Source organism: Equus asinus, chromosome 11 (genome assembly GCF_041296235.1).
Source record: "Equus asinus isolate D_3611 breed Donkey chromosome 11, EquAss-T2T_v2, whole genome shotgun sequence".
Classification (NCBI taxonomy): Eukaryota; Metazoa; Chordata; class Mammalia; order Perissodactyla; family Equidae; genus Equus; species Equus asinus.
Genome location: NC_091800.1, coordinates 83,821,399 through 83,844,677, shown reverse-complemented (window position 1 = coordinate 83,844,677; position 23,279 = coordinate 83,821,399). Strand labels below are relative to the sequence as shown.

At 39.8% G+C, this 23,279-nt stretch overlaps 1 protein-coding gene across 1 annotated transcript in view; it reads left to right on the top strand.

The window, feature by feature from the left end:
- Positions 1 to 23,279, top strand: part of TUBGCP3 (tubulin gamma complex component 3) — an 83,128-nt gene that overhangs the window by 29,083 nt on the left and 30,766 nt on the right. Inside the window, exons 11-14 of the mRNA XM_044779681.2 lie at positions 863 to 1,029; positions 17,460 to 17,570; positions 17,911 to 18,019; positions 21,694 to 21,883. Coding sequence (XP_044635616.1) covers positions 863 to 1,029; positions 17,460 to 17,570; positions 17,911 to 18,019; positions 21,694 to 21,883 — 577 coding nt within the window. The remainder of the gene's footprint in view (positions 1 to 862; positions 1,030 to 17,459; positions 17,571 to 17,910; positions 18,020 to 21,693; positions 21,884 to 23,279) is intronic.

Here is a 23,279-nt window from a genome sequence, read left to right as displayed (position 1 = left end):
CCTGCCCTGTGCCTTCTTTATGCACCACCGTAATAACCTGCTGGCCGCTCTGTCTTCAGTCTCCACACCTCCATTTTTGTGCATATATGCCAGAAGAACCTTATTAAAATTAGGTCACATCGTTTGCGAAGTTGAACCATTGTTTTATCAAAATGTGTATTATAATCTAAATAAAATCTATTGTTTAGAGAAAAAAAATTAGATCACATCACTCCTTTCCTTAAGATCTTCCAGCAATCTAACAAAATCTTGAATTCTTAGTATAACATGAGGAACTCTGCATGGGCTTATATTTTTGAACCTGATTTTTGCCACTCCCAATACATCATACTGAACTATGCTCTCAGGACACAGGGAACTGTTGTCTCAACAGAGAACAGTATTTTTCAAACTGTAAGTTGCAACCTATTAATGGGTTATGAAATCAACTTAGTGAATTGAGACTAGCATATTATACCAAAAGAAAAAAAGGAAGAAAATATAAAATATTAAAGTGTAAGTATTTTGTAAAACTTCTGTTTTTCATATATATTTATTTGTATACTGGATTGCAATATAAAGTGCAAATCTTAGTATGTGTCTCAGTCAAAAAAGGGGAAAAGTCACGCTCTAGGTCATAAAGCAAGTCAGGTTTTTTTACTGAGAAGCTCCACAGTGGTCGTGAAGAGATGTGTGAGTCGCTCTGACCCACGAGAAGCCTGGGGCAGGCTCTGGATCTCTGCTCCTCATCTGTGACACATTTACTGCTGCCTCTAGGTCCCAGGTGGCGTTGAGAAAACAAACACACCTTATTGCCATTACTTGGCCATTTTGTTTTCTGCCATGAATGTAAATTTGGGTGTTTTTCTTTTCTTCCCCCCAGGAAGGAAAGGAGGTGAGCTGGCCTCAGCCGTCCACGCCTACACGAAAACAGGAGACCCATACATGAGGTCCCTGGTGCAGCACATTCTCGGCTTAGTGTCGCATCCTGTCCTGAGCTTCCTCTACCGTTGGATATACGACGGGGAGCTCGAGGACACTTACCATGAAGTAAGGAATGCTACTCGCGTCTCAGACTCGAATTTTAGAAGCGTGGGCACTCCGTTCCTCTCTTTTCTGTTAACAGTAATGCCACCACACTTCATTTGAATGCCATGCACATTGTGTACAGTACTGTGAAAGCCAGTTACCTCGTTGATCAGCACAGCTGTGTTTCGTTAGTGGGAAATTGCTATCCCAATTTTTATAGTAGGAAATAGTGAGAAACTCAGCAAGATCAAATCACTTGTCCAGGTCTATAAGCAAGTTGACAGCAAAGCTAGGACTGGGTCTCCTGAGTCTTTGTCTGGTTTTCCTTACAGTGCAATATCATATGTTTTGTTGCTTTGTGTGATTACTGTATACACTAAACTTACTTTGATTAACTATGGTGCTGACAGTTTTAATGAAACGAGTTATTTGTATATGTATACCTATTGAAATAACAGCTCTGCTGTAATGCAACATATGTGTTCCTCAGAGTCACACAGTAAAACCATGAGACTTCTGACAAAAAGTAGAGTGGGGGCACGACACTCAAAACCTTGTCAGAGACGTTAAATAAAAGGATAAGAACTTAATAGAAGTTACAGCCCAGTTTCTGACACATATTAAATGCTTAAGAAATACAGAAAGTCTAGAATAAATATGGCATTTACCTTGAAAAAGCCGTGACGTTGGCTTGTGGACGTGGGCAGAAGGACGGTTTTCTGAAGTGGCGCAGCAGGTTGTGGCGGCTGACAAGCACGATGGATTCAGGTGGCTGGTGGAGTGGGAGACGTTCTGTGTGTGCCTTTGTGGATTCCCACGTGCCTCTGTTCCTGTTTTCATTTAGTTTCTCCTGGATGAAATTGCACGTATGCAATCATGAAATTTGTGTTACGCTCATGTTTCCTGATATATCAGTTGTGCTGTAACAAGTTGTTTTTAGACAAGCATGACTGCAGAACCGACCGTATATGGTATTGTTTCCTGGTACTTTTGAAACACGTAAATGACAGCTTACATGTGCGTATGTATTGTGCAAGTCGCTCACTGTTTCCTGGAGCTCCTGCCATTATGGTGTTATTGTTGGACTTATTACTGTGTCTTATTTCACTGTATGGACATATTTTTTATTTAGCAACTCTCCTCTTGGTGGAGATTACATTCTTTGTAGTTTTAAATCTTATGAACATTATTAAAATGAACATCCTTTTGTGTGCCTCCTTGTGCATATTTATGAGTTTCTCTAGGGTAAGCACTGGACTTGCTGGGTTGTGGGGAATGCATACTTTAAGATTTGGTTCACATGTGGAGCTCTCCATGGAGTGGCTCTACCAGTTTATCCTACGGTCAGCTTTCTGTCGTGGTTCTTCTTCCTCCATCCGGGTCAGCACTTCACATTACCCAAGTTTCATAGAAGTGTTTTTAATCTAATGTATGGGATGCGGTATCTCCTGTGGTATTTATTTGCATTTCACTGGTTACTAGTGAGATTGACCAGCTTTTCGTGTTTATTGGTTATGTTTATTTCTTATTCTAATTGCTGTTCATAGCCTTTGCCCATTTTTCCTGTGGATTTGTATGTCTTTAGAATTGAATCATGGGGTGGGTTTATACATTTGGATATCTTGTATCTGTAATTGCACTTTTTTCCTTAATCTTTTGTTTTTAACTGTTTATTTTCACATTATTTCAGACTTAGAGAAAAGTTTTAAGAGTAGTCCAAAGAATCATAGCTTTGACTGAGACTCCCCAAATGTTAGTTTTGCCACATTTTATCATACACTCAGTTTCCATATACACCTTCGTCTGTTTCTGGACTATTTTTTTCTGATTTTTATTTTTTGTTTGCTATTTATTTGTCAGTATAATTTAAATAACCATAGCTTTATGGTTTGATATCTGGTAGGAGCAGTTTGTTCTTTTCACAATTTTTCTTGCTGTTTTTGCACATTTCTACTTAGATGTGAATTGGGAATCAGCTTTGTCAGTTCTGCCAAAAGTTCCTTTTTTATATTTATAGGAATTGCATGTTGAATTTAGATTATGAAGAAGAAAGATTAAGAAGAAATGTTTTTAATGCTTCCTATGTTCCTTTTGCTAAATGAGCTGTTTTTTATGAGTTGAAAGCTTTGAAAGGTATCATGTTTTCATTTTACTAAAGGTAACCTATGTTTTTCAGAACTTTCTTTAACTTGAATTTTTCTAAATGCTAAAGTCAAGAATAAACCAGTTTCTTTAGTCTGCTCCTGCCGTTAAGATGAGGAATTTGTACCTCCCCGAGTTTCTGTCCTAGCATGTACTTAATCTCTTTAGCTTCTGTTTAGATCTTTATTATCTTATTTTTAATTCTTTATTTGCAATGTTTAAGAATTGGCTTCTCTTTCAAGATTTTCTTTTTCTTCTTTGCCTTTAGATTTGCATCGGTTACTTAGGCATATATCTCTTATGTTAACTGATTATTCCTTACCACGTAGCTCAGTTATAACCCCTGTTATTGAGATATCCATATAGAAAAGTACACAGATCCTAAGTGTGAAGCTTGATGCCTTATGCAGAATGAGCGACCATCCAGGTCGGGGTAGCACCTCATCAGCACCTCCACTGCGTATTTCTCCCTTCACTGCCCCTTCCTTATTCCTAAAGGAGAACACTGTCCTCACTTCTAACACCATAGTTAGTTTTGTCTTATTTAAAATTTTATGTAAATGGAGTGATAGACTTCATATATGCTAAAGTACATTTACATGCCCTTTTTAGGGAAGCATACTTTGTGTTCATAGTTAAGTATGAATCTTTGGGTGCTATTTCTGGAACGTGCCATTGTTGTTTATTTAATTAGAACTTTAAATCAGACTCAATCATTCAAGATTAAATGGAGCTTTAATTTTTGTACAGTTCAGCTGTTATCCGTCATCACTTTTGTAACTTATTTACAATGTTTATGAAGTCTCCTGACCATTATCACCATAAGAAAAATTATCTGAGTTTTAGAACATTGTCATTTATGAGCTTAAGAGAGTTTAAATGATTTTGTGGGTAAGAAAGTAAAAAATAAACATTCTTTTCAGGAAGTGAGTATGTTTTTTTTAATGTTATAATTTGTATATGATAGGCTTTGCTTAGCTGTGTAAATTTATGAGAAATACCTTGGCCAATTTGTAACCAGAAATGCAATACTCTGAATATTGTTATTTTCAGTTTTGAGGCCTACTTGTCACCCATTAAAATTGTACCTTACATTGTAAAAAGAGATAATCTTTTAAGGTAACCTTTAAAAATCAGGATTATAAAAAGATGAAAAATTGTTCCTTTTTATTTAATTTAAAAAATCTGTATTTCCTTCCTCCCTCATCCAGTAATTAATATGTCAATTATAACATTTGGGTGATATTAACTTTTTAAAAAGTGCTGATCAATTGACTTGATGAACCTGGTTTTCCTTAGAGGTTGGGGTGAGAATTGTTGTCTGGCCCTTACTGAGATATATATTGCTACCAGTAAAACAAAAATTAAAGCCACAAACTGGCTAATTATCTTTTTTAAGTTTGTACCTAATTTCTAATTTGTAATGCTTTTGTCTTTTTTCTTGAGAATAATTTAGTTTGTACTTTCTAGCAAACAAATTTTTTTTTTTATAATATGTTTTCGAATTTTTTTTTTTATTTTATTTTTTTCCTTTTTATCCCCAAAGCCCCCCAGTACATAGTTGTATATTCTTCGTTGTGGGTCCTTCTAGTTGTGACATGTGGGACGCTGCCTCAGCGTGGTTTGATGAGCAGTGCCATGTCCGCACCCAGGATTCGAACCAACGAAACACTGGGCCGCCTGCAGTGGAGCGCGCGAACTTAACCACTCGGCCACGGGGCCAGCCCCACAAACAAATTTTTAAAGTAACTTTTAGTTATAACACTAATTCATTATATGCATCTGTGTTTTTAAAAATAATCCTTAAAAGTGCCACCAATTCTTTATTGATTGTCTGCCTTGTGTTGTTCAGGCTTATTTATGTATTTGTTTTGTTAATTATAGGACTCGGGAGTTGATGGGAAAAGTAGAGAGAATTGGGCACAAACTTGAAAACTGATTTTTCTCTAGGCTTTTTTCTTTACTGTTTTTGAACATTGATTCACTGAGGTAAGACAAAAGCAAATTAAGACTAGTGTAGCTTAAATTTGGGAGTTTTTTTTGAAGAACTCTTGTTGCATAGAATATGTATAAGGCAAACTTTCAGGTTTTATTTATTTAAAGATAAAATATTAAGTATGTCTGTTGAATACAGTTATTAAAATTAGTAGCTCAAATGATTACTTAACAAACTTATCTGAAATCTTGCCTCATTCGTAAACTTTTAAATATGTTTTTATTTTTATATAATTTCAGACTTCTAGAAAAGTTAGAAAAGAAGAATTATACAAAAGATTCCCAGGTATTCTTTCCTCAGATTACCTGGATGCTAACATGTTAGTACAATAAATTTATCTTTTTTTCTTTTGATATTCTATACTGTATATATATATATATATATATATATATATACACACACACAGTATATATATGATATACTGATAACTGTTAGGGTCTGAGTTTAGATAGGGCTTTAGGAAGTTCAAGATTTCTAAGTTTTTTATTTGCTAGTTATTTTGCTCAAATAGTCTTTTATGCCCCAGATGTTCTTGTTTGCCTCAGTAGTTTTGCTTGTGGTATTCCTCAAAAATGCATTGTGATTGATAGAGCTAAATTAACCCTTCTTGACATAAAGTCTGTTATGTTCTTTGCTGTGGGCCTGCCATGTTTAGTGCTGCTGTGCAGTGGGCTTACACCACTTAACAGTGTCTTGTGATGACTCATCTGCTTTGTCTCTGTGGGGTGGAGCTGAAGAGCTCTGGTTCTGGAGTCGCAGGACTTCGGTTTGGCTCTGGGCTTCAGTTTCTGATGCTCTGTATCCTGGGTGAGTGATTTAGCTTCTCCTGGGTTACCTTCCACACCTTTCGTATGTGCACAGTAGTAGTGTCTATCTCATGGGATTTTGTGTGTGTGTGAGGATTGAGTCAGGCAAACTACGTATGCAATATGTTATCTGCTTTTAATTAATTTAAGGAGAACATTGGGTAAAATTTGAATATATGATGGCCCTAAGATGTCTGTGGCCTTTCTCTTATTTGTGGTGTTCTCTGCCTTCTCTGTTTTCTGTTGAACCCTAAATTTATGAATGTTCATTGAAGTCTTTGGTTAATTTTGGGAAGGTTCTCATTAATTTACTCTAAATAATAGGTTTACCATAAGAATTTGGTAGTTTAGACATTGCATTGTGTGTTTGATGTTTATGTAATTAAAATTTTGGAATTTTTGTCTCTTCAGTTCCTATGTAGGTTAATTTTTTCCTCAGTCTCCATGAGTTATAACTTGTTTGGAAAATCGTATTTCTTTAAGTGTATAGTTAACTCTTAATAGCTGTAGAAGAACTTTATAACCACTCATTTAATACTAGTTTATTAAGTGTCTGGATAAGGCAATGCTACTTTCTGTAGTCAAAAGAAAGCACAAAATATGAATGAATAGATAGAAATTGTAAAAAGGAGCCATATAGAAATTCTGGAGTTGAAAAGTACAATAACTGAAATGAAAGATGTCACTAGTGTGGCTCAACAACAGATTTGAGGAGGAAGAAGAAAATAAGGACTTGAATATAGGTCAGTTGAGATTATCCAGCCTGAGGAACAGAAAGAAAAAAGAAGGAAGGAAAATGAAAAGAGCCTCAGAGACCTCTCTGGTACTCAAATTTGATGGAAAACATTACTCTACACATTCAGGGAGCTCAATAAATACAAAGAAGGATAAACTCAGAGAGATCCACAACAAGACACTTTATAATCAAACTGTGGAAAGACAGATGCTAAGAGAAAATCTCGAAAGCATCAAGCAAGGAAAACTCCTCATGTAGAAGGAATCCTCAATTAGATTGACAGCTGATTTCTCATCAGAAACCATGGAAGCTAGAAGGCAGGAGGGTTTTATATTCAAGATGCTGAAAGAAAAAGGTACCATTCAGTAATTCTGTGTCCTGCAAAAACTCTTCTTCATAAATAATGGAGAAATGAGGACATTTCCAGATAAATAAAACCTGAGAGAATTCCTAGAAACACAAACTATCAAAACTGACTCATGAAGAAATAGGAAATCTGAATAGACCTATAACAAGAGGTTTGAATCAGTAACCTAAAAATCTTTGCAGTAAAGAAAAGCCCAGGACCGGATGGCTTCTCTGATGAGTTCTACCAAATATCTAAAGAATCAGTACTTATCCTCCTCAAACTCTTCCAAAAATAGAAGAGGAAGGAACACTTCTTAACTCATTTTATGAGGTAGTATTACTCTGATAGCAAAGTCAGACAAAGATAACACAAGAAAACTGCAGACCAATGTCTCTTATGAATATAGATGCAGAAATGCTCATAACATACTAAAGAGCGGAATTCGGCTGCATGTTAGAAGGGTTGTACACTGTAACCAAGTGAGCTTTACCCCAGCGGTGTAAGAACAGTTCAACCTAAGCAAGATCAGTTTAATGCACTGTATTAATAGAATGAAGGAAAGAACCTCACACTCAGCTCAGTTGATGCAGAAAAAGGATGTGATGAAATCCAATACTATTTCATGATAAAAATATTCAAACTAGGGAGAAAGGAACTGTCTCACCTAATAAAGGGCATCTGTGAAACACTAACAGGTAACATCACACTTAATGGTGAAAGAATGCATGCTTTCTCCCTAAGATCAGGAGCAAGACAAGGGTGTCCATTTTCTCCACTTCTGCTCAGTGTTATACTGGAAGTTCTAGCCAGACATCCAGATTGGAAAGGAAGTAAAATTCTCTCTGTTCACAAATGACATGATCTTATATGTAGAAAATGAAAGTATCCATGATATATTTCTAATAAAACACGTTCACCAGATTAGCTGGATATAATATCAATACACAAAAATCAGTTGTACTTTTATATACTTGCATTAAACAATCTAAAAATGAAATTAAGAAAATCCCATGTACAGTAGTGTCAAAACCAATAAGATACTTAGGAATAAATTTAACCAAAGAAGTGCAAGGTGTGTACACTGAGAACTACAAAACGTTGTTGACAGAAATGAAAGAAGATCTAAATAAGTGGAAAGACACCCCATGTTCCTGGATTAGAAGACTTAATATTGTTTAGATGGCAGTACCCCCCAAACTGGTCTTCAGTTTTGATGTAATCTCTATCAAAATTCCAGTGGCCTTTTTTGCAGAGATGGAAAACCTGATCCTCAAATTCATATGGAAGTGCACAGGGGGCAGGAGAGCTGAAATTCTCCTCAAAGAACAAAGTTGAAAGACTCAAACTTCTTGATTTCAAAACATGTTCCAGTGCAAAGTAACCGAAACGGTGTGGTGCTGGCGTGAGTGTAGACTGGCAGGCCAGCGGAGTAGAATCGAGAGTCCAGAGGTAGCCCGTCCATGCTGATTTTCAACAAGGCCCAGGGCCACTCAGCGGGGAAAGGGTGTCTTTTAACAAATGGGGCTTGGACAACTGAACATCCATGTGCAAAAGACTTTGGAATTTGACCCTCAATTGCATACCAAATATAAAAATTAACTCAAAATAAATCATACACCTAGAGCTATAAAAATTCTTAGAAGGAAACATAGGTGTAAATCTTTGTGATTGTTGATTAGGCAATGGTTTCTTAGCTATGTGACCTCACGCATAAGCAAGAAAAGAAAAAATAGATAAATTGGATTTTATCAAAATAAAAAACTTATGTACATCAAAGGATATCATTGAGAAAGTAAAAAGACCACCCACAGAATGGGAGAAAATATTGGCAAGTCATAGATGTGGTAAAGCTCTAGTATCCAGAATATATAAAGAAATATCACAACTCAACAGCAAAAAGATAAACAACCCAATTAAAGAACAGACAAAGTACTTGAGTAGACTTCTTCCAGAGAAGATACACAAATGGCCAATAAGCACAGGAAAAGATTCTTATCATCATTAGTCATCAGGGGAATGTAAATCAAAAGCTGAGTTAGATACCATTTCACACTTATTGGGATGGCATTAAAAAGCAAAAACAAACCAGGACATAGCAGGTGTTGATGAGGATTTGGAGAAGTTGAAACCCTCAAGCATTGCTGGTAGGGGTGTAGAAGGGTATAGCCACTGAGGAAAACAGTTTGCCAGTTCCTCACAAAATTGTAACCTAGACCCAGCGGTTCTAGGTGTATATCCAAGAGAAATGGAAGCAGGCATGCTTATAAAAACTGGTATATGAGTATTCATAGCAGCATTATTCACAAGCATAGTAGTCAAAAGTGGAAACCACCAATGTCCAGCAGCCGATGAATGGATAAGCAAAATGTGCTCCATCTATACAAGGGAATAGTACTCAGCCTTAAAAAGAAATGAAATTCTGACACATGCGGCAACATGGATGCATCTTGAAAAACATCCTGCTCAGTGAAATAAGCCAGACACAGCAGGTCACATATTGTATGATTTCATTTATATGAAGTGTGCAGAATAGGCAAATTCATAGAGACGGAAAGTGGATTGTTGTTGTCAGGGGTCGCAGGGAGACAGGGATGGGTAGGTCACTGCTTAATGGAGTTTCTCTTTGAGTGATGGAAATGTTCTGGGACTAGATAGTGGTGATGGTTGCACAGCCACAATGTCAACGATACTGAAACCCGCTGAATTGCCACTTTAAAATGGTGACTTTTATATTATGTGGAGTGCCAGCTACATTGGGCCCCTAAGATTTAACTTTCTCCCTGGTTCCTTTGCTGAGTCCGCTCCCGCCTTTCTGCCGGCGTGAGGAGGTCCTTGCTCTCCACCACGCCTTCACCAGGCCTGAGTCGAGCCCGGTGGTTCTCAGTCTGCAGGTCCCTTGGGCTGTGCTTGCGAACCTCGCAGGGAGTTTGAACCTGGGCTGGACGTGGGCGTGAGCATTCCTGAGGCTCCACGTGTTTCTGACGTGCAGCAGCGCTTGAGGACACCTGGGATGCCCACCCTCTGACTCCCTGCAGTGCCAGCGGATGCGAGGGGGATGTCAGCAGAGTTTGTCTTGAAGGTTGGGGATGACAAACGAGATAAATTCAGAGCGCCTCCTTATTCCACACCCACTCTCCTTTGTAGAATCGTTTCTTGGGAGTTTTCCTGTGAGGAAAAAAACTTTAATAGTCAATTAAGAATAGAAAACACCGCATACTAGATAAAATCAGTAGTAAAGAGCCCTTCAGATTTCCTTTATGGAGTGTTTCCAAACTTAATAGTAAATTAGTGATATGGTAATAGATGTGGTTTTATCAACACATTCAGTAAGAAGGCTCCATGGCTGTGTCAAGATCTGTGCACCAACTTAACATGTGATGTGAAAATATGGGATTTCTTATGGCGACAAAGTCGCAGGTGTTGTGGTTTGTTATTTGCATTTAGAATCGAAGGAAGAGCTAAATTTCAGATAAAGTGCAAACAAAGGTGCAATTACCTTCCCTTCCAAGTCCACAGGTGTTCTCCGAACCATGGCATTCTGTGTCCGTGGACCCCAGGTCAAGAAACCCCCAGTCAGAACAAAACCTTCCAGAAAACTCTGACTGTCCTGACATGTTGATGGGAGCTGGTTTTCTGTGGAGTCAGCCCGGCGTGGATGTGTGCGTGCATCTCGCCTTCTCCTGCCTCGGGATCAGAGGAATGCGGGTCAGGCACGGGAACAGGAACCCTCTTTCCTCTGTCTGTGCTGCTGCTTTGACCTTTCCCTGTGACCCAGCCTGCCCTCCCCAGCACCTCCCTCGTCTGTCCTTGTGCTTTGACCTTTCCCTGTGACCCAGCCTGCCCTCCCCAGCACCTCCCTTGTCTGTCCTTGTGCTTTGACCTTTCCCTGTGACCCAGCCTGCCCTCCTCAGCACCTCCCTTGTCTGTCCTTGTGCTTTGACCTTTCCCTGTGACCCAGCCTGCCCTCCTCAGCACCTCCCCTGCATCAGGCCCTTCCTGATTGCAGGGGGTTCTCCATCTGTTGCTGGCTGTTGAGAGCTCACTGGATGTGTGAAGTGGCTCTGTCGTCCTTCCAGGACGCTCCTTCAAATGCCCCACGTTTACCTGGTTCCCAGGAAAGGCTTTTCTCTCCTTCTCCTGCTTCTCAGCCTTGCTCAGTGCCCCCCTTAGCTGCCTCTGGGTTTGACTGATTTGCATCCCCTAGGATGAGTTTTTATTCCTTTTATCTGAAAGGAAAACTGCCAGGTGCCCTTTGAGCTTTGCTGTTTCTAAAGTGGCATCATTAAAAACTGCTCTGGGTCCGCCCCTGGGCTTTTCCTTTTTACGGTTCTAAGATCGGATCCTTTAGCCCAGTGGTGCCGGGACTGGTATCCAACTTGTGTTTTGCTTATCTTGTGTTCCGCTGAAATGCAGTGACAGGCAAAAACAGAGGGCCCTGAGAATTCACAGATATCCTGGATGATTAGCATAGAGAGTACTTTCAACATTTGGGGAGAAGTTTCCAGGTATTTTTTGACTCTTAGAAAGTAGTACTTTTGTTACCAGCATGTTGGGTTCTTGTTTGTCCCCCACGATGGAAATCGAGAGACCACAAATGGGAGTAGAAAGTAAAAGTTTATTAGCTTGTGCACAAGGAAGGCACAAAGGAGCCGGTGTGGAAAGGAAAGGGGCAAGTGACCGGCTTGTCAGGGAGCAGGACTGGGGGGCTTTCATTAGGCAGAGGCTGGGGAGACAGGCCTTGTCATGGCCTGTGGAGGTGGGGTTTTTCTTGGGCCTGCGCTGTCATGTAGCATGTCACCACGTATGTTGCATGTATCATTAGCACGCTAGCTCTCCACCCCTGGGTGTGATTTTTACTGTGCTAGTGGAGGTAGGGTCACCTTCAGTGGACTCCTGGGTGCCAGAGTGCATGCGGAAGCCAGGAGAAGTCCTGAGGCTGCAGGATGTGGATCTTGGTGGTCTCTATCTGATGCTCCTTGCTTGCTGATTGAGGTTAGGGGCCTTATCTTGTTAGGCCAGGGGCCTTGTCGACAGCCCTGTCTCCTCAGGCTGGTTCCTATCTCACCGTAAAAGAAAAACCACGTTTTTTCATTTTGTTATTGCTATTTAGAGAAACTGTAACGTTAGGCCTTTTAGTAGCTCATATGGATTCTCTCCCCTGCAAACTGAGTGAGGTCAACAAATTCTGCCAGTATGTTTTGGGTAAGAACGAGATAGCTCAGTTAGTTTATTTTTTTTGCCTTTAGGATAAACTTGTCAGAGCTGTAAAGGACAGGGCCTTCAGCTAGGAAAAGGAAAAGAAGGGAAAAGTTCAAAATAAACTCTCTTTCAAAATTTGAGAATTTTCAGACTTGCTCCAAATGTTTTCTTAAGAACTCTAATAATTCTCTCAAAATCTCCATCCTTGAATTGGAAGGTCAGTGGACTACTTAGAGATGATGTGGTACCTGATGTTTGGAATATTTGTCTCTGTGGATCCATTTGGACTTGTTCTTTTGTTGCTTTTATACTTTTGCTAAGAATTATTGAAATTTAAAGTTTACCATGTAAATATCCTCTTGTTTGGCACTTCTTTGCCCTACCCCTGAAATACTGTAATGTATCAATTTGCCTTGTCAGTGTCCTTGTCACCCTGCAGGTGGGCTTCTCGGGGTGTGGCCGGCGGCGGGACTCTTGGTGGCTGTTTGCCTGTTGACAGGCTGAAGCTGGGGTCTTTTGTGGTCTGTGTGGATGGATCTGGTTCTTAGAAACTCAGCTGCTTGCTCAGAAAATCACCCTCTTCATGTCTGTTCTTAATAGGGAGGCCTTGGCATTTGTCCAGCAGTTAATGAGAGACACGGTACAATTGTGTTTTATTTCTTCCCTCAGTTCTTTCTGTGTTTGACATAATGGTGAAAATTAAAGAAGCTTGAGTGAAAAATGCACCAATAAAATAAAAGCATATTGCAATTATATTCTGACCTTGATTTTTTCCCTCTGTAACTGTATTTTTCGGAGGATTAGTTCTGTTCTGTGGTGTGCCTGTGCCTCTCGGTGTTTGCTGCTGGATGTGTGCTGGAAGGGTAATTGCATGGCACTTTGCCCTCAGCTGAAGGGGTGCTTTCAGAGCTTCTAAAGATGATGGAATCGTCTGAGGTTTTATCTTTTAAATTAAATTTTCTTATTGTTCATACTGTTAAAAATCCAGCTGCACTCCAACTATCAGGATAAATTAGTGTGTTGTCTGTGGAAACTGGCTCTTCTGTTTAAGTGAATAACAGATAAATACAATTTATATGCAATTAATCTAATCTGTTGAATGGCAGGCTGCAGAGCAGTCAAGCATGGTGCTGGGTAACCTTTTACATTCCTCCTGGTGGGCCTGTAACGATTCTGTTTCTCTCAGGGGTGGTTGAAGTCTGTGGTCAGGTGATGATAGCCTCATAATGGCAGCTCTGCTTATCCCTCAAAGCCGTCATTCATCATGTGTTTAAATTAGAAAGGGAATGTAAATCAAAAAAGTCTAAAAAATAAAGATCAATAAATACTTAGTCATTTAAATTGGTACCTAAAGATAAGAAATTTGAGTTGAAAATAAATGTAGCAATCTCATCTTCATGGTCATAAAAATGGTGGCATTTACTCAGATACCTACTTATAGAGGAGATTAGCTGTACTTAATTGATGCCATCTAGCCCTGACTTATAGGATCAAATATAAGGCCTTGACATCATTAAAAATTTTCTTTGCTTAAATATTTACCCTTCAGAGTGGATTTCTGTGAACAGGAAAAAAAAATCTTTTTTAGTTAGTTGTCCTGGGAAAATGATGCTACTAAAAACTTCTTACTGGTACTGTGTGTTCACTTCTTGGCTAGAATTATGCAATTCTTTTGAACAGTGTTTTTTTATGATTTAAAAATATTTGTGCAATTAAAAAATCTTTGAGCATATAAACACAGAAGAAAATTGAAATTTATTAGTAATCCCATCATGAACAGATAACCTCTGTTAGTATTTTTGTATGTCCCTTTTTTACAGTGTATTGTTTATTTCTGTGTGTTTACCATGCGTAGTATTTTGTAACCTTTAGTTTTACTATTTTTTTTTTTTAGATTGGCACCTGAGCTAACAACTGTTGCCAATCTTCTTTTTTTTTCTTCTTCTCCCCAAAGATCCCCAGCACACAGTTGCATATTCTAGTTGTGGGTTCCTCTGGTTATGCTATGTGGGACGCCACCTCCGCATGGCCTCAGTGCCACGTCCGAGCCTGGGATCTGAACCGGTGAAATCCTGGGCCGCCGAAGCGGAGGACATGAACTTAACCACTCTGCCATGGGGCCAGCCCCTGGTTTTACTGTTTTTTACTTAATAAATAATGAAAATAATTTTATGCCATTAAATACTATTCTTCTATACAAAGGCTTTTTAAAATGTGATCTCTGAAACTCCTGAATAGTACATACAAACTGTATTTTGTGGCTATGTGCATTTTTTCCTAGGAAGAAGATCTGTACTTTTCATCAGATTCTCAGAAGGGTTTGTGATAGTTAAGACCAAACTTTATTTTTAATGACTACATGATAATAATTTATCATTTTTTATACAGTCCTTGTTGTTAGACATTTAGTAGTATATTGGAAGTGTAATATACCCTGACCAAAAATATTTTAATCTAGTAATGCAAGGATAATATTTTGTTCAGAATTTCTTTACGTTCACAAATGAAACTGGCCCATGCTTTCCATTTTGGATATTATTTTTATCAGGCTTTACTAGTGTTTTAATAGATTCATAAAATGAACTGGAGCATTCTTTGGTCTAGAATACTTTAAATAACATGAGGGGCCGGCTCCGTGGCCGAGTGCTTAAGTTCACGTGCTTTGCTGCAGCGGCCCAGGGTTCGGATCCTGGGTGCGGACATGGCACCGCTCGTCAGGCCACGTTGAGGCGGCGTCCCACATCCCACAACTAGAAGGACGTGCAACTAAGATATACAACTGTGTACAGAGAGGGTTTGGGGAGATAAAGCAGAAAAAAAAAAACCCAAGATTGGCAACAGTTGTTAGCCCAGGTGCCAATCTTTGAAAAAAAAAAAATAACATGAGAATGACATCTTTTTTTAAAACTTCAGTAGGATCTGTGCCTTAATAATAGCATTTTACATTTCTGCTATCATCTAAAGATACTGCTCTTTTTGGAGTCCTCTCTCTCTCCTTGGGTTAATTTTGGTTATTTACATTTTGCTAGGAAACCATTAATTTTGTATTGCTATATATTTGCTAAAAATACTTTAAAAATTCTTTAAATCCATTTTGTATCTGTAGACAGACACATCTTCCTAGTCAGGTTGTGTGTGGTTCACCTATTGGCGATTTGGAATTTATGTAAGAATCCTAAAAAGGCATTTTAGGTATGTTATGTCTTAAATGAATTTTACAGTCCACCTGGGGAACCAAGCTGCCATGTGTAACATAGCAAGTACTGAGTCTTAAACCATCCAGCTTCTAACTTAAATTCTGTGAGGTACTGAGGTTATGGTCCAAATGCTATTTCTCCCTAAAAGAAACCAGGGCTCCTTGGAGAAGTGGCTGATTCTAGGTTTGGGGGAGAAATGAACAAGGTGAGCCTAGAGCATCTTCCAAATCCGAAAGCAAGGAAGACTACTAAAGGACTCAGGAACCAGCTTGAAGAGGCTCGCATCATCCTAGAATGGGAAACATGGAGCACCTGTGAGGATAATAACTGTAATGGATTGAAACACCAGATGCACTTAAATCTGTGTTCATGATGATAAAACAAAATAATGGTCACCATTGGAGGATGCTAAATAAAGACATTATTAAGTGCCTCCTCAGCATGTCTTGATATATTCAAATTTTCCCCCTTTTAATCTGTTGATAGAATTAATTATAATGATAGTTTCTGATGAGGCATCCTAGCTCAGAGGAAAGCAGGGTGAATTAAGTAAAAGGTGCTGGACTGACCAATAAAGAGAAAATGCTGCCCAGAAGGAAACCTAGATCCCTACATCATACTCTCCCCCAAGATACAGTCTAGAGGGATGAAAGAGCTAGGTGATAAAAATAACACGGTAGGAATACTGAAGGGAAACCATGGAGACTATTTCTGTAATCCAGGAACAGGAAGATCTTAGGAAGACAGGAAACTCAGAAGCCATAAAGGAAGACACTTACCTATGTAACACAAAAATAGAACAAAATGGAAACATGAAACATACTATAAACAGTGGCAAATGATTAACTTGGAAAAATTAAAGTTGTAATAATGATTCCCAAATGGTCACTATCCCTAATATAACAGAATCCCTATATATTGATAAGAAAAAGAAAAAATCAATAGAAATACAGGTCAAGGATATGAAAAAACAATTCACAGGAGAAGAAATGGCAATAGTGTTATGAAAATAGGCCCAACTTCCTATGTGGTCAGTAAAATAGCACTACAGGCAACCGTGATTTCACCTCACCTATCAGCAAAATCTAAAATGAGCCTGGATGCAGAATATAGAGCCTCCTGTTGGTGAGAGTGTCAGTTGACACAGCTATTTGGAAAGGAAACATGGCCTTGTCTATAAAAATTAAAAATTACTTTGACTCAGTTCTATTAGAAACTGAGTTTATAGAAACAAAAGCACAAGTTTTTTGGGACATATGACTGGAAAATGAGAATGGCCTTGTAATAGCCAGTGAACTGGGAACAAGAGCAGTTTAGTTTCCTCCTTACCACCACTTGTCCTTCCTGATGTCAATGACCAGGCTGGTCAGCGGGGTTGGCAAATGTGAGAAGCACAGTGGACAAGGGAGAAGCTTTTGAGCATGGCTGGGTCTCCGGGAGGTCACTTCCTGTGGGGCCATTGGTAGACTGGTGCTAGCCCTTTGTAGGTCAAAGTCTACCTGTAGCTGACAGTCTGAGCAGAGAACGTTAGCTTGGACATCTCTGTTCCAGACATGGGGGGCTCTGGAAGAGAGCCTGCAGAAGGCGGGCACACTGGTCAAAGGAGACCTGGCTGAGTGGTTGAAAGGAGGACAGAGAAACTATGAAGCAGGCATGAATGGAAGATTCAGCTTTAGAAGTCTGCATGTTTTTACTAAGATGAGAAGAGCTCCATATGGATTAGGCAGCCCTAACAGATCCTCAGTGTTACTCAGCAGAGGCTATCATCAATATTCATAATGCTCGTAAGTCTTCAAGAAAAAGCTTAACTTGTTTTTGTTAGACTTTGTTTCTAGAAGTCTGGGAAATACATGATTCCATTTAGAGAGAGATCAACATGCTTTTTTAAAACAAGTTTTATTGTATAAATGGTTAAGTCTCCCTGTATCTGGAGAACTTTGCTTTCTAGAATAACTTAGTGTTACTGTTACCTACTATTTTGCCGTAAACATCACTTTTTAATGTTTCAATGTCTCTTTGCTTTCAGTTTTTTGTAGCATCGGATCCAACGGTTAAAACAGATCGACTCTGGCATGACAAGTATACTTTAAGGAAATCGATGATTCCTTCGTTTATTACCATGGATCAATCTAGGAAGGTAGGGTTAGAAGAGATTTGTGTGATTTTGATATTTTAATGCTATATCTACTTGGATCGTGTGACAAAACTAATCTTCAATTAAACATAATTTTATTGTATTTTAGGATTAACATTCTTGAGGTGAAGTATATGTTACTTGAATACATCAACGTATTACTATGTTTGTTAATAACGTATCTTTTCAGTTCCTAGAATTCCCTTGTGACTATGCCAGATGTTCTTGTTACTTGGTTTTTAATCAGTAGTCAATTTGTTGCTTATGAATATTTGTGGTGGTTTGACGAGCAATCATTTTAATTTTATATAAAGGTAACTTTAAGATATTTTCCCTTTTTTAGGTCCTTTTGATAGGAAAGTCAATAAATTTCCTGCACCAAGTTTGTCATGACCAGACACCCACGACAAAGATGATAGCTGTGACTAAGTCTGCAGAATCACCCCAGGATGGTATGATGATGGTGGTGGTGGTGGTGGTGATGCTGCTGGTGACAGTGATGATAATGTGATGGTATGATGATGGTGGTGACGATCATGAAGGTGATGGTGGCGATGGTGGTGACAGTGATGGTGGTGACAGTGATGGTGGCAGTGGCCATGATAGTGGTGATGATGGTGGTGATGGTGATATATATTACTTGAAGTATTTTTTTGTTCAACAGGACTGACAGATTTTCTTAATTATCATCCAAAGTATCTTATTACACAGTGTAATATATATAAAATAATCTGTTACTATGTAAATTTTGAATTCACTTTTTTATACAGAGCTAAACAATAAGTGTTGGAATAGGTGTAGCTATTTACTATTCTTAGTAATTTGTATTACTTTATTTTATGATAGAGTGACAGTATGCCAGAATAAGAAAATAAAGGAAAAAAAACGTAGCTAATGGTAGCCATACTTTGGAACTCAAAGGCTAAGTCAGAAGTCAGCAGAGATTTACATGGATTTATTGTATTCAAAATGCTGCATTAGTTGTTGTCTGCATTAAATGTTCTGTGGTTTTTCCTCATTCACTGCTGTCCTCTCTTCCATCTTTTCCTTTGCCGCCTGTCCCAACTTCAGTAATTTCTTGGTATTTTGTGTATGCCTGACTTACATGTATAGCTTTCCAATCTTAGTTATATTTACTATTTATGTTGTCATCTTGGTTCATTCAAGTTTACTTTGCATAGAGCAGTGTGGTAGCTATAAGGGAGTAATTCACCACGACTGCCTTTCATGAGCTTAAAATGTAGGTGTGGCGACAGGATATACATTAAAATGAAATAATAAGCAATCGGTCAGTCAGTAATGAAAGGTGGTAAGGAGTGGAGCGAGCTGCATAGAGTGTTGTAAGTACACAGAGCAGTACTGTTGGCTGTAGGTGCTGTGCTACGCAGTAGAGCTCTGGAACTTAATCATCTTGCAGAACTGAAACTTCGTGCCCTTTGACCTTCACCTCCCCCTTTCCTCCCCACTGTGGCCCCTGCAACCACCATTCTGCTCTCCATTTTATGAGTTTCACTATTTTAGATTCCACGTGTAAGTGGCGTCTAGACACAGTATCTGTCTTTCTTGTGTCTGGCTCATTTCACTTAGCATAATGTCCTCCAGGTCCATCCATGTTGTCACAAATTACAGAATTACCTTCTTTTTTAAGGCTAAATAATATTCCACTGTATTCATATACCACATCGTCCTTAATCATTCATCTGTCGATGGTCATTTAGGTTGTTTACATATCTCTTGGCTATTGTGAATAATGCTGCTGTGAGCGTGGCAGTGCAGGTATCTCTTTGAGATCCTGACTTCAATTCCTTTGGATAAATACCCAGAGGGAGGATTGCGGGGTCATATGGTATTTCTGTTTTTAATTATCTGGGGAACCTCCGTAGTGGCTGCACCAGTCTGCACTCCCACCAGCAGTGCACAGGGTTCATTTCCCTCCACATCCTCTCCAACACTTGTCATCTCTTGTCTTTTTGATAACAGGTATGAGGTGACATCTGTTTGTGGTCTGATTGGCATTTCCCTGATGATTCATGATGTTGAGCATCTTTCCATGTACCTGTTGGCCCAGTTTGATTTTCAGTATCTGAGAGGACCCACTAGAGGAGATTTCCAGAATGTCCTGGAAATCCAGATCAAGGTCAGGCTGACCATAGCGATTTGGGAAGTGCTGTGCTGATTAGGGACGGGGCTCCACAGCAGAGTGGCAGCTCCAGCTGTCAGGGTCAGATGCTGCTCCCTCGCACCCCTCCTGCTCCTCGCCCCAACTGCGGTTAACACAGTTTTTCATAGATGTTTTAGGGATCCATAGACCCAAGGTTAGTTCCCAGAATAGAGAGAGATGTGATCCAAGTGCAGATTTGGGGAAATACCTATGTTTAAGAGGCACTGAAGGAGGAAGAGCCAGGGGAAGCGTTGCCTTGATAGCGTTGGACGTTCTCTTAGTGCAGAAAAGAGGACCCACTCGAGAGGCCCAGTGGTGCACGTGCAGGCCTGCTGTGGAGACCACAGGCGTGGGCTGACGGCACCTCGTGGATGTCTGGCGGGCAGGGGGCTCCAGAGATTGCTCTGCTGTTCAGTTACTGCCGCCACAGTGCCCACTGCCGTGCCTGCCGTCCGCCCCACTCCGTAGTCTGCAGGACAAGGGGCTTTTTTGCTATTAAGCTTATGGTTGAGAAGATAAAAGATACAAACCCTGAAGGACTGTTAATATACAAAAAGCAATGGAAGAAGTCAAATTTATATTTCTTATATGTGGAAAAATTTTGACGATTTAAAAGTGTGACTAAAGAATAAAGAGCAAATTTTTACAAATGGGAGGATAGGGTATACCTATGCTGGTAAGGAGGAAAGAGTGCACGAGGGAGCTCTGGATCGCGTGTCTTCTGATAGGCCACTTTAGGCTGAAATCAGTGAAATTAAACCTTTTCTTTGGAATGAAAATCCTTAATGACTCAAATGATGGTACAGTAAAAATATTTCTGGGGGGAAATATTTACATTTTTAAAACTACCTAGATTAACAGAAATATACATCCCTGCCCCCCTTAAAATATGGCCACGGGGCCATTCCCCGAGTGGTGTCCTGGGTGGACCGCGTCTTCAGGCCTCACCTCTGCAGAGCGCAGTGCGCGCTCCTCACTTGCACACGCCGTGTCCCCTGTTCACGTACTGTGTCCCCTGTTCGCCTGTGGTTGGGGTTGCGGCAGGACTGCTCCGCAGAGCACACAGAAGGCAGCCCTAGTGTCTTCTGATTGGTAACTGATGTAGTGGGGACACTTAGACTGCACCCTGAAGAGCCTGCCTCTTGGTTCTGTATCACCTGGACAAGCACCCTGCCTCTTCTCAATCCTGGATTGTTTCTCCACAATGGGGTTCTTTTCTAGCTCGTGTTATTCTGGTTTTCAAATAAAAACAAGTATTTAGATATATTTTACGAGTAGTTTTGTGCTGTACAGATATAAATTAGCATTAAAAAGCTCTATTATGTCTGTAATCTCCACATGCTATTTCTTTTCAATGTAAAACTCTGGAAACGCTTATTTTTTTTATGTTTATGTTTATGCTGCTTCATTGGTGTAGCCTGCTCTATTACTTGTCCCTGGAAACTTCCACATCTTTCCCTAGACTTGTCTCTGACACTCTCACGTGGTCACTTAATAATAGTACTAACCCTTAGACCGAGTTTCGTAGTTCATGAGGCTTATTGCGCGTGCCATTTTGGTTTATTCTTGAGACTAGTTTTGCAAATGTATCGTAGGCGTATGCAGGCGACTCAACACTGGCCCGCCCTATGCTCTTCACTGTTCCCCACAGTGTTTTAGTGGGATTTCGAGTTAGTTATGTTGTAGAAGGTGATTTGACCCTTAAATGAACATGCTGTTGGGGGTTCCTCCCCTAGGTCACAGCGCAGGCATCTGCTGTAAATCTAGCCGGACATCAGTGTTTCTCATTTCATGGGCTCAGGACTCCAGTTTGCCTTCCTGACCATGCGTATGGCCTGTTTGGTCTCTCACCAGGGCCGTTTTCAGGCATTGGCAATGACTTTTGTACGTGTGTGCCTTTAGTTTTTCCTTTGTTAAAATACAAATTATGTATGTATGTGTACTTTTCCCTTTTGTTCTTTACAGCTGCAGATTTATTCACAGATTTGGAAAATGCCTTTCAGGGGAAAATTGATGCAGCTTATTTTGAGACCAGCAAATATCTATTGGACGTTCTCAATAAAAAGTATAGCTTGCTGGACCACATGCAGGCCATGAGGCGCTACTTGCTTCTCGGTCAAGGAGACTTCATAAGGCACTTAATGGATTTGCTCAAGTAAGAAAACTGTGTTGATTTTTATAAATATATAGTAGAGTTCAACATGATGAAGTCTTACAATTTTTGTTTAAAAGAATACATGGCATTAGAGGAAAATTTATTGAATTCTTATAGAACATATTGATAAGATAAAATCTGAAAAGATAAAATCATCACACTGTCATGTTAAAGTCCCTTTATTTTTGCTTGTGCTGCTTTATCAAGGAGAAGCTTGTGTACCTTACGAATACTGTGTATTTTAAAATGAACTTTTTGTTCCATATTTTTAGTTTACATTGTTTCTTGTAAAAAGAAAAGAAAACCCCAGAAAACAAATACTACTACTCTTCCTTTTGTTCCCTGACATTTCTCATGGCATCTTCCCTTCCAGAACTAAATGTGTGTCCTTCCCCTCCCTCCATAGAGACGCAGACAGCTCTGTGCAGAGCCTGTCTTCTCCTGGCTCTAGACTAGACCATGAGACCCTCGGGGTGAGATCTGGGGCTCCCAGGCAGCACTGGCGAGCGAGTGTGTGCCGAGTGGGGGCCACAGCACGGGACGAGTGTTTCCACTCAGACTTACAAGAATGAAAATGATGATTTTTTGACATTCACTTCAGAACACTTAAAATGGCATTCCCTTTCAGTCCTGCCTGTGCCAATCAAGTGACTGTTTCGTGTCTTTGGTCCTCAGACTTCAGTGTGCATCAGAATCCCCTAGAGAACTCATTGAACTGGATCGCTGGGCCGACCAGAGTCTGGTTCACAGGTCTGGGGTAGAGTCCAAGAGTGTGCCTTTCAACAGGGTCCCAGCTGAAGCTGATGCACTGGTCTGAGGACTATGCTTTGAGAATCCCTGTTTCAGGCCATGCTCCTGTAGTCCCACTTCTAACCAGAAGTCAGTATGCAATATGAAAAATAATTTAGTTTTGAGACACACATAGCAATAACTGACCTTCTACGTGCTCGTGGGTAGCAGTGTTCCATTAGTTATCTCATGAAAGAGTTGATTATCTGATAAACGTAGGTGCTTTGGTCACAGAGCATGCTGTGCTTACTGAAGTAGCATTTCTGCCGCCTAAGTAAAGAAAAGGGTCCGTAGTGAAGACTGGTAGTGAGGTCAATGGGGAAGTGTGAGTGATGACGAGTGTTTAAAGGGAAAACGTCCTGTAAGTGTCGCAGGGCTGAAATGGGAGTGCATGTGAGGATGTGGGACGCACAGACCCGCAGGTGCAGGTGTGCAGGGTGAAGCGGGGGAGGTTAGCGGGCACTTCTTACAGTTTAAAGTTAAAGCGAAATTTCAGGTCCATGGTGACATTAAGATCAGATCATTTATCTGACAACGCATTTGCCTTATGCTAGGTTTTAATATTTACAGCATCTTACTCTTGCTATTAAATGAAAAATTTATTTCT